Genomic DNA, 16,065 nt, shown 5'->3' on the forward strand with positions numbered 1-16,065 from the left:
TGTAAATTGTGTTTGGGTTATGTGGTGATCTTCTCATCTTGGTTTATATCATTTTCTTCTATTTTGGTTGGGGAAAAGTTTGATATGTTTTAATGTGACCAGCTCGTGCTTGATCTTGCCCTTTTTTTGTCATTCTAGGATGAATGATCCTAGTGGGGGAGTCTGAAACACCCTAGGAATAGGACTCTTGCGAAATTTCCTTGGTTTTGGAGTTTTGGACTTGGTACGACTCAAGGGTATCATTTGTATCCTTGGAACGAGTTAGGGGTTGTCTTGAGGGTTCACTCATAGCACTAGGAAGTATGTTTAGTTTAAATTCTTCCCAAGATATGACTCATCAAGGTACGAGTCGTGTAGAAAGATATAAAAGGTGTAAGGATAAGTCGTGTGGTGCTTAAATGATTGGCCTTGTGAAACTATCCAAGATACGATAGTTAGGTACGATTTGGTGCATTACTCATACCCTAAGGTATGAGTTAGGTTGGTGAGTCGTATAGGAATCAGTGTTGTAGGGTCTTGGCAAGGTCACGAGTATGATTTGGGGTACCACTCATACCCTAAGTTACGGATGGCATGGGTGAGACGTACCCTACATCGTGGCTTGTTTTAATTTTAAGTCAAGGGTAGTTTGAATATTTCTAAATTCAAAACCCTTATGTCCTCACGTTATATAACCCTTGGTTGCCTTCTATAACACTTGTTAAAGGATTAAAACACTTTAAATACTCTCACACTCACTCTTGAAGATTGGTGGCTAGGGTTTCTTCATGAATTCTTCAAAGGGATCATAGGTCAAGATTTCTTCTGTGAATCTTCATGTATAAGTCATGTACTCCTTCCCTCATTGTTATTTCTAACTAAAGGCATATTTATTGTGTTTTAAACATTGATTCATGAATCATAAATGGTTGATTTTGAAATAAATATTGAGGGTCATGGTGCACATGGTTTGGTATTGGTTTAAACTATATTTTTGCATGTTTTTGGTAATGGTTTGCACATGTGGATGTTTGTTGGTTATGGTTTAACAAATGAGTCTTGAGTAACCTAATTATGGTGGTTTGTTCTTTGATTTTGGTCTTGGTAAAGGTATGCTCTCAACATGTTTAATAAAATACGTAAAAGAATATTTTCACTCTATTATTGAATTTTCATTGGAACTCTTGCATGGTATAGTTTGGTAATTGAACCCTAAATGGATTTGGATAGTTTTTCATAGTTTAAATGGTTTAAATGATATAAATGTTTTAAATATTTGGCATGATTTGGAATGGTTTAAAGGATAAGGTCTCGGTGGTCATGGCTAGTCTATTTGAAAACCTTGCGGGGTATGTGGGAGTCCCCCAAGTGAATGAATTAATGAAATTGGTTTGAATAATGATTATGGCTTAATTGGAAATACTTGTGGGGTATACGGGAATCCCTCAAATGATTTAATATGGTAAATTGACGGGTATATGGGAATCTCTTAATCCATAAATGGATGATTATGGACAATGCTTGCAAGTTGTAGTCGGTATGACGATACCACTACTAATGGCTTTGGTTAATAAATGGATAATGGTTTAGTTGGTAATGGTTTTTAATTGTACAAACGTAGAGGGGTGTGTAGCAAAGCCGTGGAAGGTGGAGGTGTCGGGAGGAACTCATATTTGTCGATGTAAGGTTTGGTCCTAGTAACCCTGTGCATGATATCACTCTTTATATTTTGAGGGATGTACTAGTCATCCTAGGTTTTTTTCCCTAGTCATGCGGCTTCACGCACTGGGGCCCTTTCAGTAGGGGGAGCTGAACACATATAGCCCATGGGTGGTTTAGGACAGCAAAGCTACACAGTCCAGGTAAAGATTTTAAGGGCATGCTAAACCCGATTTTCTTTTCCGTCATGGATATATATATATGTATATATATACATACATACATACATACATACATATATATATATATGGTTTGTATGCATATAATATATATATATATATATATATATATATATAATAAAAATGAACCATACCATACCCAAATCCACAGTTGTCCATACAAAGCATCTAGACCAATCCAAAGAGTACCTAGTCGGTTTATGGCTATGTCGGAGGCATGTCCCAACTAGGTACTCTTTGGATTGGTCTAGAGGCTTTGTATAGACAACTATGGATTTGTATATGGTATGGATCATTTTTATTTTTTATATATATATATATATGTATATATATCATACATACACGTTGAATTATTATCTTGGTTTTGGTTTGGCTATTGGCTGGATTTTGAGTGGTTGGACTTAGTTGGGTTGGTCTCTTATGTAGGCTTATCCCAAAGTCACCGCATGGTTAAATATGCTATCTTGTTATATGCTAGGAATTTAGCTGACTCAAGGTATGAATTTGGTGGTTGGGTTGGGTAACGGGGGCTGTTTCCGTCCTGGTTGGACTTGGGATTGCCTATTACGACAAGGCCCTGGTTCCGGATCGTGTCACCTTCTACCCCCCCCCCCCCCTAAAAAAATCAGATGAAAAAAAATATATAATGAAGGTTGAAGAAGACCCAAAAAAAGAAGAAAATTAGTCAAAAATCACTTTCACGCGCCACTCTCAAGTGACTTACACTTATTATGCCATGTCAGCAAAACAATCCTTATGTGGTTCAAATTCAGTATAATACAAGTGTTCAATAGGTATAAAATTGAGTTAAGGGGTTCAAGTGAAATTTCGAAACAAGTTTAAGGACCTATCTATAACTTAAGCCTTTTTTAAGGGTAAAATTCATAAATAACATATTTAAGACCATAATTATGAGATTCATAGCAACACTTTCATAATTACTTAAATTAGCAACTTGTATTTTGTATTTGAACAAACTATTGCTATAAAAATACATATAAATATTATTTTACTGCACATATTTAACTCAAATAAGTTGAGTTAAATATGGTATAATTACCCATGAATTAAATGTGGAGATTCATTTTCCATTAAAATCTCTTAATTAACATGATTTCCGTTATTTGTTACCAACTGAAATCAAAATTTAAATTTCAGTTTCACATTACCGTTTTCATCCCAAAAAAATCAAATTCAACTGAAACTTTTTCTATTCGACATCTTCGAAAATTTAAATTAAATCGTTACTTTTGTTGAAGGTATTTAATCATAATATTGTTTTCTTATAAGAATTTCATCAGTTGTTTCAAATCGATCAAAAAAATTTTGTTGAACCATTACTGTTATTTCATTCAATTTTTTTGAGTCATTACTGATGTTTCGTTCAAATATAGTGATCAAAATCGATTTTTCATTAAATTATTTTTAAATATTTTGAGCCATTAACAATTTTTCACTAGAGTAATCAAAATCAATTTTTCATTACATTATACAATTTAATAATTTAGTTCGTTAAATTATTTTTGAATATTTTGTTAACGAATTTCGAAAATAAAGTAATGCAACAGTAAATTTAACTGATCGAACAATATAGTGATCAAAATCGATTTTTCAAGCTGCTCAAACTCATTTTTTTTATTTCACTTCTCTTTTTTTATTTTTTTTTCTATTTTTATTTTTTTTATTTTTTTACTCTTTTATTTTGAAAATACAAATATGTGTATAACATACACATATTCGAAAATAAAATATACAAAATACATAGACATACAGATCTGAATATGTATTTACAATAGAAAATATACATATGTATCTGCATATGTATTTACAAAAATTCATATCTCACTCATATGTATATATAAACATCTAATACACAAAATCTCTATAACAAAAAGGACAACTATATACATATAAATATAGGTAATCAAAAAATACATGATATATATCTTATATGTTTATATATACATGTGAGTCAGATATGTATTTCTGTAAATACATATCCAGATATATATGTATATTTTTTATTGTAAATACATATGCAGATCTATATGTCTATTTATTTTGTATATTTTTTTAAATATGTATAAGTGATATAGATATTTGTCTTTTAAAAATAAAAAATAGAGATAGAAGAGTAAAAAAATAAAAAAAATAAAAAAAAGACAAAAATGAAAAATAAAAATCTGAAAAAAAGAAGTGAAAAAGGAAAAAAAATAAGAAAGAGAAATACAAACTAGAAATAGAAGTGTAAAAGCAAAAGCGAAAAAAATAAAAAAAAATAAAAAAGAAGAAGAAAACGGAAAAAAATATGAAAAGAAAAAAAATAAGAAAACGAAAAAAGAAAAAAACGAAAAAGAAAAAAAAGGAAGAGAAGTAGAAGAGAGAAAATAAAGTGGAAAGAAAGAAATGGAAAAGAAAAAAATAAAATCAAAAAATAAAACAATAAAAAAGATGAAAATACTAGAAAAAAAAAGTTAGAGATATAAGAGAGTGATATTTTGAAATTTTGAACATCATAAAGATAATAATCTTTATAATTGAGTTCGATTTGAAAAAAGAATCTACTAATTTAAATAAGAGTAATTTATGGGAAAGAAAAAAAATTTAAAAACGAATCTAAGAGATTTGAAACAATAAAAGGTAAAGTAAAAATCAGCTAAAGGAAAGAGAAAGAGAAGTGGCATGAAAAAGGAACCTTATACATGGTAACTTCTTGGGGGACCATACTTAAAATAATGTTATATTTGTTACACAATGTAATTCCATTAAAATGTAGTTATTTTTCATAATTTATGTCTTAAATATGCTATTTTTTGTATTTTTTTTTTACTTTTTTTAAAAGACATCAAGAGAAAGCATGCAATTTCAATAGACACCTTTTTCACTTTGGATGGTTATGACCTTTCTAATGAGTTGTGATTATTCCAAAGAGTTGCACCTTTTTTGAAGAAAGATGCACCTTTATGAAAAGGTGCACCTTTCTGAACCATTGCTTCTCTCCATGAAGCAACACCTTGATGGTTATAAAAACCCAATTTTTTTCCTCATGTACATGAACAAAATTTTGAAGTAAAAATGCCTTTTTTTTTTTTTTGAAAAACTCTAGTGTGATTTGCTAATTGAGTTCAACGAAATTTTTGGTACTGTTATTCTATCGAAGTGATTTATTTTATCCTGAAAGGATATATTTCATAACCTCGATTACTTGAGAGGAATAATTTTCTTAAGGGCACAACGTGAGTTCGGCGGACTTGAATCACCTTATCTTCATCTTTTTCTTAAATGTTTGATTTTGCTATTTTCATAAAATAGTTTAAATTTCATTTTATTGATGTTCATAAATTGAGTGAACTTATTGTTAAAATTCAAAATTATGAATACAAAATTACTTCATTTAATTGTTCATATATTTGAAATTCTTACGCTAAAAAACAAATTTTACTAAATCCTCAAAACAACACAAACAACTTGTTATTTGCAATGGAAGTTGAGATAACTGAACAATATAATTTATTACTACAACGTACGTAAAAGGTGATGCCAGGTAGAGAAAGCTAGCCACATGGAATGCATGCATAAGCCATTTTCATACTCCACTTTCTCATGCATATTTTAGCAGTCATATTTACGTTTGCTTCTCTGATGCATATTTTATGGAAGTATTCTGTTAGGATATTATCCACTTTCTTTTGTTTCTTAACTAACTATTTTCCAACTATTCTTCACATCTATAACTTCCTAATTACCTCATGCTCTTTCTGTTTTTTCTATCAACTAGAGGAGATTCAGTGTATTTGATCACTTGATGGATCAAGCTTTACGTTTCGTAAATATCTAACTTATTGTATTTTTAAATTTATTGGTTCATATCAAATTTGTATTGAAAATTTATGGGTTTTCAGTTAAATTTGTACGCTTAGAAATATTAGATTCTGATGAACTTCATGGTGAAGCACTAGATTTGTTCCTGCACGGGCGCAAGGGCAGAGCCACGTGGGAGAAAGGGAGTTCACTTGAAATTCTTTCGGCGGAAAATGACATTGTAAATATAAGGTCAATAATTTTTTTTTTAATGTATATATAGTGGATATTGGATTCTCTTGGTTTCTATATGTACATTTACTTCTTCATATTTTGAACTTCCTAAGTGAAAATTCGGGCTCGGCCAATATATGCACGGGCGGAGCTAGCTAGTTGTTCTATAAAGTACAGATTTATTTCTGTCAGAGGTTGTTTCCAAGACTTGAACCCGTGACCTCCTGGTCACATGACAGTAACTTTACCAGTTACTCCAAGGCTCCAAACACTCTCCAAATCATTTTCAGGATTTCCTGACTTCAAATCATGCAGGATAAATGCAGAGGTTCTTTTATGTTTTAAGCTCTTCAACCTTCCATCGGACATTTCAAGTTCCTATGAACTTTCAAGCTTATTCAAACCAAGCACATGTATAACTTATAAAACATCACCCACATTTCATAGCACCTCTTTTTCCTTTTTAATATCTTTCATTCTTCTGATTTATAATCTCCCTTTTACCTTGAACTGAACTTTCACCTTCTGTTAGCTTTCCACAAAAGAAAAAGAAATTTGGTTTTGCCAAATTTAGTAAACCAACTATTGGATATCCGTCCTGAAAATCCTCCTAATTACTCGACCTTCATTCTTTTTTCTATTTTTAGTAAGCTCTTAGTAACTATATATAGCTCCACTAACATCACTTGGCTACTCAAATCTTCCTTTCCGTTTTAAAAACTATAGCACTATAAACATTGTTCTAACAAATTCATTAATGGCTTATTTTAGTAGAGCAATTTGCTCATTCTTTTCCTTGCTCTGCCTCTTAGCAATTGTCACAGAAGCTAGGAATTTAGAAACTACCAACAATAAAGTAGGGTTTGTTAGAACAAGAGGTGCTCATTTTGTACTAGATGGATCACCATTTCTGTTCAATGGTTTCAACTCTTATTGGCTGATGCATGTTGCTGCTGATCCAATTCAGAGGTACAAAGTATCTGAGGTTTTCAAGGAAGCCTCTGCTGCCAGCCTTTCTGTATGCAGGACTTGGGCTTTTAGCGATGGTGGTGATGCAGCATTGCAAATTTCTCCGGGTGTCTATGATGAACGTGCTTTTCAGGTTTGTTTATCCATATTCATGTGTGATCAACTCCTCCAAAAATTTAAACTTAGATATAGCAAAAATTTTGTTTGCTTAATTATGTCTGAACATGTCCTTCACAAGTCACATGTGAGCCTGATTCACCTTTAAACATGTTATAAGCATATAGAAATTCTTTATGATAATGGGCAAAATGGATTTAGATTCACCCTGCCCCATTTATCCTTTGCTTGCCCTGCACTGCTCCATTAAGATTTGTCCTGCCCTGCCCCGTTGACATTCCTGCCCAAGTTCATAACACACTTTATTTACTTAATTATTTTTCAAGAATTAGAGACTAATAAGTTTCTTGTTTTCTTCACTATGTGATATAGGGATTGGATTTTGTAATCTCAGAAGCAAGAAAGTATGGGATACGTTTAATATTGAGCTTTGTGAATAACTACAAAGATTTTGGAGGAAGAAACCAATATGCTCAATGGGCAAGAAATGCAGGAATTCAAACTATTAACAGTGAAGATGATTTTTATATTCATCCAGTTCTTAAAGAATATTACAAGAATCATGTTAAGAAAATAGTGACAAGGGTCAACACAATGACTGGAATAGCATACAGGGATGACTCCACAATAATGGCATGGGAACTTATGAATGAGCCTCGCTGCAATGTTGACTATTCTGGAAAAACAGTTAATGTAAGTAAAGAACTAAAAATAGCAACAATCAATCAATAATCATCTATATTATCTTCTTAATTATAACATCTTATATTTATGTTTACAGGGATGGGTTCAAGAGATGGCAAGCTTTGTGAAATCACTAGACAAAAAGCACTTGTTGGAGATAGGAATGGAAGGATTTTATGGCGATTCAATGCCCGAAAAGAAGCAAGTTAATCCTGGTTTCCAAGTTGGAACAGATTTCATCAGTAGTCATCTTGTTAAGGAGATTGATTTTGCCACCATACATGCATACACTGACCAATGGTAAATTTAATAAGCATCTCTTTTACCTTATGGTCTAAACGGAACTGTATACTATCAGTGCGCATAACTTATACTCGTAAGATTAACGGAAACCTTTTCGGTTAACAGGTTGTCTGGACAAAGTGATGATGCGCAAGCAGCATTCATGCAAAGATGGATGACAAGTCACTGGCAAGATTCAAGAGCCATACTAAAGAAGCCATTAGTACTTGCAGAATTCGGAAAGTCTAGCAAAGATCCAGGATTCAATCAAAATGTAAGAGACACATTCATGAGTTTAGTATACAGAAATGTGTATAATTTTGCAAAAGCTGGAGGGACCATGGGAGGAAGCTTAGTATGGCAGCTGGTGGCAGAAGGCATGGACGATTATGATGATGGTTACTCAATTGTGTTGGCACAAAATCCTTCAACTGCAGGGCTAATTTCAGGTCAATCTCATGCCATGACAACTTTGGCTAATTTGGTTAACAGCCCTAATTTGGGTCAGTCAAATGGACATCATCCACTTGGTGTTGGACATCATCATTAAGAATGGGACATCATCGTTTGGTCGATGAGGTCATGAATATCATTCATTCGGTACAATTTGTTTTTAAGGTATCTGTTATTATTTTTGGAGTATCCTATATCCAGTTTGTAACCCAACTTACAAATTTGGAATTTTCACATTAGCAAAATTTAGCTAGTGTGCAGTTGATTTACTTTATGAATGTATTTTGCTTGCATTTCAACATACTTGTAGTTTCCGTCTTGTTTAGGTGTACTGAATTGTAATCAACACCTTTGTTACTGGAAGTAATTTTGTTGATGAACTATAATTTCGTCTACCTCGAGCCTTAATCCCAACTCCAATGATGCTTGAAGCAATAATATTAGCTTAGAATTATAGTTCTATTTGAAACATATCTCACAAATTGGTCTAAATTATGTGGCCAAACTGATGTTTATTCTCTTACATTACATAGCTATATATGTCTTGAACATTTTTATCGGAAACACATGCATAAGGAAAACTTAAGTTATATATACCTGGTCAGTTTATGGAATTTTACACTATGTAACTTAAGTTTATTCTCCAGATGTTGCTTCAAGAAGTTACTTAAAACCATTCAGAAGAGTGCGCTCGTCCGCGTACACACACATATATATATGTGTGCAGGGCAGGGGCGGACCCACGGTGTAGCCAGGGGTTCACCCGAACCCCCTTGACAAAAAATTACCTTGTATATATAAGGTAGAAAATAAGGAATTTATGTACATATATTAAATTTGAACCACTTGAAACAAGGTTGTGTAATAGCTCAGTGGTTCTAATTCCACTCTTTGGCTGCTCCTTCGGCTAGGGGCGTAGCCTGTTTATTTTTTTGTATTTGTTTTGTAACAAGCTTTAATAGCTATCCTTACAGCTATAATTAAAAAAAAAAAAAAAAAAAAAGACACGTTCCAGTTCTAGCTGTTTTATTTTTTAATTTAATGTGGATTTTATTAATCAACAAAAGTTGAATACTATTACATGCATTGGGCCCAATCTTATCCAAATAAAATAATAACCGGATGCTTAGATATGGCCCATACCCGATTCTTAATACCAATAAATAACAACAGTAGGTTTTCCTAAATCATTTTGCTCTTTCCAATTCCGTCAAAATTTCCCAACTTCAACAGAATTTTGAGGGTTGCATGGTTCGTTGATTTATGAGGCTATCGTTGCGGATAGTTAATTCTTCGCCTGTTCCTGTAATCCTGTCGGTTGTTTGTTGATTCTCCAATAACTGTAAGTAACTAAGTATCTCCATTTCAGTATCTTTGTAACTTCAAATCAGTTCTTGACGATTGTTGCTTTCTATTCAAGAGAAATGAAGAGATATTTTTCTGAAATCTCAAATTCAAGTTCTGTCACACATAGTCAACCTATCGAGAAGAAAATAAGAATAAGTTAGGAGTATCATCGCATTCTTCTCAAGAATTCGACTTAAATACTTTAAAGGCTGATCCGGGTGAAAGAACTCCAATTTTAGAATTTCGTCCAAATGATCGTGACACGGTTAGAAGAGCGTATCTTCTGAAAAAACCTTGTCAACCTCAACTACAAGAGTTTCCTCAAACGGAGATTTGTAGAGATATGCGACATTTTAATCGTAAATGGTATGACGAATTTCCTGGCTGGTTGGAGTACAGTGTAAGGAAAAATACAGCTTATTGTTTGTATTGTTATTTATTCAAGAGAAATAACAATCGTCAATGTGGAGGTGAAGTATTTTCGAGTACGGATTTTAGAAGTTGGAACAAAAAAGCTAGCTTGGAAACACATGTTGGTGGGATTAATAGCATCCATAATCAGGTAAAAAGAAAATATGAGGATCTAATGCGGCAAGAACAATCTATTCATGCTTCATTTGAGAAACAATCTAGTAAAGATAAGCATGGATATCGCATTCGATTGGCAGCTTCGATTGATGTAGCAAGGCTTCTCGTGAGACAAGTATTGGCATTTCGGGGTCATGATGAATCTAAGTCATCATTTAACAGAGGTAATTTTCTTGAAATTCTTTCATTTTATGCTCAAAAGTGTGATGAAATTCATAAATTTGTATTGGAAAAGGATCCTCAAAATGATCAAATGACTTGTCCAAGAATTCAAAAAGAAATTATGATTGCTTGCAAGATTGAAACAATTAAGGGTATCATAAAGGAAATAAATGGTGACTATTTTTCTTTATTGGTTGATGAATCTTTTGATATCTCACTCAAGGAGCAAATGGCAGTTGTTTTACGATATATTGATGATAAAGGATTTGTGATAGAGAGACTTCTTGATATTGTTCATGTCAAAAATACTAGTGTTTTATCTCTAAAAGATACAATTGTCAATTGACTTTCTCAAAATTCCTTGAGTTTATGTTATGTGCGTGGACAATGCTATGATGGAGCAAGCAATATGCAAGGTGATATCAACGGTCTTAAGATGTTAATTAAGAAAGAAAGTAAATCAGCTTATTCTATTCTTTGTTTTGCTCATCAACTTCAATTGACTCTTGTTGGTGTTTCTAAAAGATGTCTTCAAGTAGGAGAACTTGTGTACTTGGTTTCAGATATTTTAATGTGTTGGGATCTTCTTATAAACATATGGATAAGTACAGAGAATCTCGAAAAACAAAAATTAGAAGGCTTTTGATATGGGTGAGCTTAAAACAGGTAAGGTCTTACATCAAGAACTTGGTATTTCTAGGGCCTGTGATACTCGTTGGGGATCTCACTTCAAATCTTTTAATTGTTTTATTCTTAAGTTTGATACAATTATGGATATACTTGATAATATTGTTGAAACTGTACATTCTTTGGATGAAAGATCTAGGGCTACAGGATATATTAGAGCTGCTCAAACGTATGAGGTTGCATTCATATTATATTTGATGAGAAAAATTTTAGTAATTACGAACGATCTTAGTAAATGTTTACATAAAAAAGAACAAGATATTGCAAATGCTATGCTACTTGTTGATATAGCCAAGAGAAGGTTGCAAGAGTTAAGGGAAGATAATAAATGGGATTTGTTTGTTTCTGAGGTGTCTACATTTTGTATCAAGCATAACACTATGGTACCTGCTTTTGATGAGTTGTATGTTAACTCTGGAAGATCACGGCGTAAACCTGCTGACTATACTGTCTTTCATCATCATCGTGTTGAAGTTTTTTGCAAAATAATTGATTGGAAATTGCAAGAACTTAATGATTGTTTTGATGAGGTGACAACTGAGTTGCTTCATGGTGTTGCTTGTTTGAATCCGGTAGACTCATTTTCAAGTTTTGACATCCAGAAAATAATGAGAATGGCTGAATTATATCCTGATGACTTTGATGAACTTAATATGTGTACACTGAAGAATCAGGTTGCAAATTACATTATTGATGTTCGTGACATCGATAAAAGGTTCTCCAATTTAAATGGGCTTTGTGATCTTTCAAAACAATTGGTTCAGACAAAAAAGCATTCCTGTTATCCTCTTGTATTTCGTTTGGTGAAATTTGCGTTGCTTCTGCCAGTTGCCACTGCATCTGTTGAAAGAGCCTTTTCAGCAATGAAGTTTATTAAGAATGAGTTGCGGAGTAGAATGAACGATGAATTTTTGAGTGGTTGCATGGTTCCTTTTGTTGAAAAAGATCTGTTTAATAACGTTTCAACTGGTGATATTATTGTCTTTTCAAGTAATGAAACCTCGTCGAGTGGTATTGTAATTATATTTTGTTGATGTATTCACATATTTATATTTTTATTTTTTCGAACCCCCTGAAGAAAATTCTTAGATCCGCCACTGGTGCAGGGGTGGCTCAACACTATTGGGGGGCCTAAAGCCAAACTTCCATGAGAGGCCTTGATATTTTTTTCTAGAAAAAAGATTATATAATATATAATTTATATAATTTTTATTTAAAATCTATTTTTCTAGCTTTTTGAGAGAAATATGAATAATTGTATTATAATCAATTTCTTCTAATAATTCTTTTTCAATTGATAACATACCTAATCTACTCAATCTCTCTTGAGACCTTGTTGATCTCAAGTAGAATTTTATCAGTTTTAATTTTGAAAAACTTCTTTCCGCTAAGGCAACTGTTACAGGAACAGTTAATATTATTTTATAAGCAATATAAGCATTCGAAAAAGAATCAAGTCTTTTTATTTGATTGAGTATATCAATTAAAGTATTGTCATCTACTTGTACTATCTCTCTTAACACTCTTAACTCAGAAAATAAGTTCAAACCATCAATAACAGAATGATTATTGTATTTTAAAGAACATTCAAGATTAAGACAATGCTTTTCAAATTCTCATCATCTAGTGATCTTAATTTTTTACCACTAAAAAGAAATTCAAAATATTTTCATAAGCTTCAAGTTGTTCAAATCTATTTTGAAGAGAAACACGAGCTTGGTCTACTATACATAAGAAGTACTCACCTCTAAAATATTCTTTGGGAGACCTTGTGATTTCATTATTAACATTCTCATCCAATTATTTTTCTATGTAGTACACATTTAGTACGAAATTCAGGTTCTATATTCATCTCAAATGCAATTAGTATAAATTATAGAACTTACAAATCCTTGCTCTCTATATTTTTTAAAAAAGGAAATTAAACCCCTTAATTGATCTATAGCAACATCAATATGCATATCTTTTGATTGCAAAAATTTGCTAACTGAATTAAGTGCAAATAAAATATCAGCCAAATAGTCATACCTAATAAAAATTAAAAATTTTCAAGCTCATATGTTGCTAAGCAACTTGCTTCACTTTTAATTTTTGGATCCTCGCTAACTTCTGCTAATTTCAGTAAAGCACCTCTTATTTGTGGAGTTTGAAATCTTATGGCCTTAGCACTTTCAATACGACTTTTTCATCGTGTTTGTGACAATAATTTAAGAGACAGGCCGCGTACCTTATCTTTTAAAACTTACCATCGCTTAGTATAAGAAGAAAATAGTGTATATATACGTTGTACCACTCCAAAAAAAATAAAATAGCTTTTGTGCAAGAATTAGCAACATCACAAAGTACTAAATTTAAATTAAGACAACCACATGGAGTATAAAATGATCTAGGATTTATATCTATAAGTTATTTTTGAACTCCTTGGTGTTTTCCCTTCATATTAGATCTATTATCATATCCTTATCCTCTTAAATTATCACGATCAGGTCTAATATTTTTAATTTCATCTACAATAACTTCATAAAGACCTTTACCACTTGTATCATCCACTTTTAGAAATTCTAAAAAATAGTCAGTAACTTTTATTGGAGTTGCTAAAATATACACACTTCACAATATAAAAGACATTTGTTCTTGATAACTAGTATTCGGAGTACAGTCAAGTAATAATCGAAAAATACTTTATTTCTATTACTTTTTCAATAATTTTATTTCTAATTTCTCTCGCTAATAAATTTACTAACTCATTTTATATATTATGTCCTAAGTAATGATTGTGAATTTCATCATGTTTAATTTGTCGAATAAGCTCTTGCATGATTGGATCAAATTCATCAATCATTTCAATTAGACTTAAGAAAATTCTATTATTCTCTTGATAATTTTTTTCATGTTTTCCCCTAAATGCCAAATTATTTTTTTGAGAGTTTTTAGTACGGCAATAATTCTTGATAATACATTTTTTCAGTATTCTCTATCCTATTGATTTGATCTTGAACATCTTTATCAATTATTTTATTTTTCTTCAATCGTATTTCTAAATTAATTCATGCACCCATATTAATAACATGTTCGTTTGATATCTCATGAGCTTTAAGCTTCGCACTAAGGTTTCTCCAATCTCTACTACCTTCACTTGCTAGTTTAGTATCACTAATATTAGAATTTGTATTAAACAATTTACAATAAAAACAAATACTTTATCTAAATCTCTAGAATAAATTAACCATTTTCTCTCATGCCTTTCTCCATTTGCTAAAATTTAAAAATAATGGACATTAGAAAAATATCTTGATAATTGATCATTTGAAAAATTTGTATCACTAATTCTAATTGATCCCTTTTTCACTAGTAAGTCCCTCAATTTTGTATCGATATTGATCCATTGACTAGGATCATATATATTTTTAAAAATACAATTATTTGATTCATTATGTTCTTGATTTTCATGAGGATCTATATTAGATTTTTCATTAATTTCCTCCTCTTCTTTTTGAATAGTATTACTCCTATCATCTAATTCAACTGAATTAATAACTTGCTCATCTTGAGAGCATTCTCCCATATTTTCTAATTTTGTTATTTTATTATTTATTAAAAATTTATCTAAAGCTCCTTTTTGAGATTCTACAAAAGTTTCAATTCTTTTTTTTAAAAAAAAAAGTTTTGAAGCACCGGATTCATATTTTCTAGTTGACATAGTTAAATTTTGATAAATAGTAAAAGAATAATTTATATCTACATAATTTAAAACTCAAAAAAAATAAATCAATAAGCAACAAAATATGTCTACCAAATATCAATATATGCATGCACAATTATTTAACAGAAAAAAATAATAATAAAATTAAAATAATAGAACCTAATTTAATAACTTGATCTGAAAATAATAATTTCAATCTTCATAAACTATCAAAAGTCTTGATATTCAAGAAAATATTGAATGAATAATAATGTTGTGAAAAAAATCTCTTGAACAATTGAAGTTTGATGATATAAGAATTAAAAGAAATTAAGAGTTGAAGGTAAATAAATAGAGAAGAAATAGGATGAATATGTACGTTAGTTTTCATCAATCAAGAAAAGGAAAATGAAAGATCTCATTTTAATTGGAAAGATAAAAACAAAAAGTAGTAATTAATTTTATTGTTTCTTCCATTTTTTTTTTCTTATAAATATATATTTTGACTTTTTCAAGACTTGGTCAAATCAAATTCTTTAAATGTGTATTTGCCTTTTCAAAGTTGTGTCTTTTTTAAAGAAAAAACGTTTAAGGAGTATTAATATTTGGTAAAAATGGGGTCCCTTTACTCTTCCTAAGTTTAAAACAAATTGTAAGTTTGCCTTTTTTAAGAAAAAAGTTTGAGGAGTATTCTTGGTATAAATGGACCACCTTTACTCTTCGTAAGTTTTAAAGCAATTGAACATGTACTATTTTTTTATATAAAAATTGATGTAAAGTGGGTCCCCCCAAAATTGGGGGCCTAAAGCAGTGGCTTGTGTTGCTTGCCCATAAAGCCGGCCCTGTATGTATGTAGAGAAAAATGAAGAAAAGGTGTCATTTAAGTCTTGAATAAAGTATTGGTGACATTGACCAACTTAAAGGGTCAAATTGTCACGACATGAACCGAGGCCCTGGCCGTGACGGGCATCTCTAACCAGGTAGGCTCGATAGCCCTTCTCTAACTGGCAATAATATACACAATTCATATGCTGAAAAGAAATGCGGAAAACATGACAAAATGAAAACATGGTCATTCTTTTACTTCAACTAAATAGTGCAAATATAAGTTCATAAATATTCAAAACACATGACACCAGTCTGCAAAATCTTTAACAACATGAAAACAACTTCTGTCTGGGA

At 31.4% G+C, this 16,065-nt stretch overlaps 3 protein-coding genes across 3 annotated transcripts; all 3 read left to right on the forward strand.

The window, feature by feature from the left end:
• Window positions 1-6,133: 6,133 nt before the first annotated feature.
• On the forward strand, window positions 6,134-8,664 carry LOC107856074 (mannan endo-1,4-beta-mannosidase 5-like). The gene is made up of 4 exons (XM_016701069.2): window positions 6,134-7,014; window positions 7,371-7,691; window positions 7,780-7,982; window positions 8,091-8,664. The coding sequence occupies exons 1-4, from the start codon at window positions 6,670-6,672 to the stop codon at window positions 8,512-8,514; spliced, it is 1,293 nt and encodes a 430-aa protein (XP_016556555.1). The 5' UTR covers window positions 6,134-6,669; the 3' UTR covers window positions 8,515-8,664.
• Window positions 8,665-10,107: 1,443 nt separating this feature from the next.
• LOC124898023 (zinc finger MYM-type protein 1-like) lies at window positions 10,108-10,860 on the forward strand. The gene has a single exon (XM_047411639.1). The coding sequence runs from the start codon at window positions 10,108-10,110 to the stop codon at window positions 10,858-10,860; it is 753 nt and encodes a 250-aa protein (XP_047267595.1).
• A 424-nt stretch (window positions 10,861-11,284) lies between these two features.
• Window positions 11,285-12,235, forward strand: LOC124898026. The gene has a single exon (XM_047411642.1). The coding sequence runs from the start codon at window positions 11,285-11,287 to the stop codon at window positions 12,233-12,235; it is 951 nt and encodes a 316-aa protein (XP_047267598.1).
• Window positions 12,236-16,065: the final 3,830 nt, after the last annotated feature.

The sequence above is a fragment of the Capsicum annuum genome, chromosome 1 (genome assembly GCF_002878395.1).
Source record: "Capsicum annuum cultivar UCD-10X-F1 chromosome 1, UCD10Xv1.1, whole genome shotgun sequence".
NCBI lineage: Eukaryota > Viridiplantae > Streptophyta > Magnoliopsida > Solanales > Solanaceae > Capsicum > Capsicum annuum.

What these genes read in the sequence shown, in the direction of transcription:
- LOC124898026 (XM_047411642.1), top strand. Translation starts at nt 11,285, where the DNA reads ATGGATATACTTGATAATATTGTTGAAACTGTACATTCTTTGGATGAA.
- LOC124898023 (XM_047411639.1), top strand. Translation starts at nt 10,108, where the DNA reads ATGCGACATTTTAATCGTAAATGGTATGACGAATTTCCTGGCTGGTTG.
- LOC107856074 (XM_016701069.2), top strand. Translation starts at nt 6,670, where the DNA reads ATGGCTTATTTTAGTAGAGCAATTTGCTCATTCTTTTCCTTGCTCTGC. An exon ending in ATGATGAACGTGCTTTTCAG is followed by an intron (nt 7,015 to 7,370) that starts GTTTGTTTATCC and finishes TATGTGATATAG; the next exon opens with GGATTGGATTTTGTAATCTC. An exon ending in CATGCATACACTGACCAATG is followed by an intron (nt 7,983 to 8,090) that starts GTAAATTTAATA and finishes TTCGGTTAACAG; the next exon opens with GTTGTCTGGACAAAGTGATG.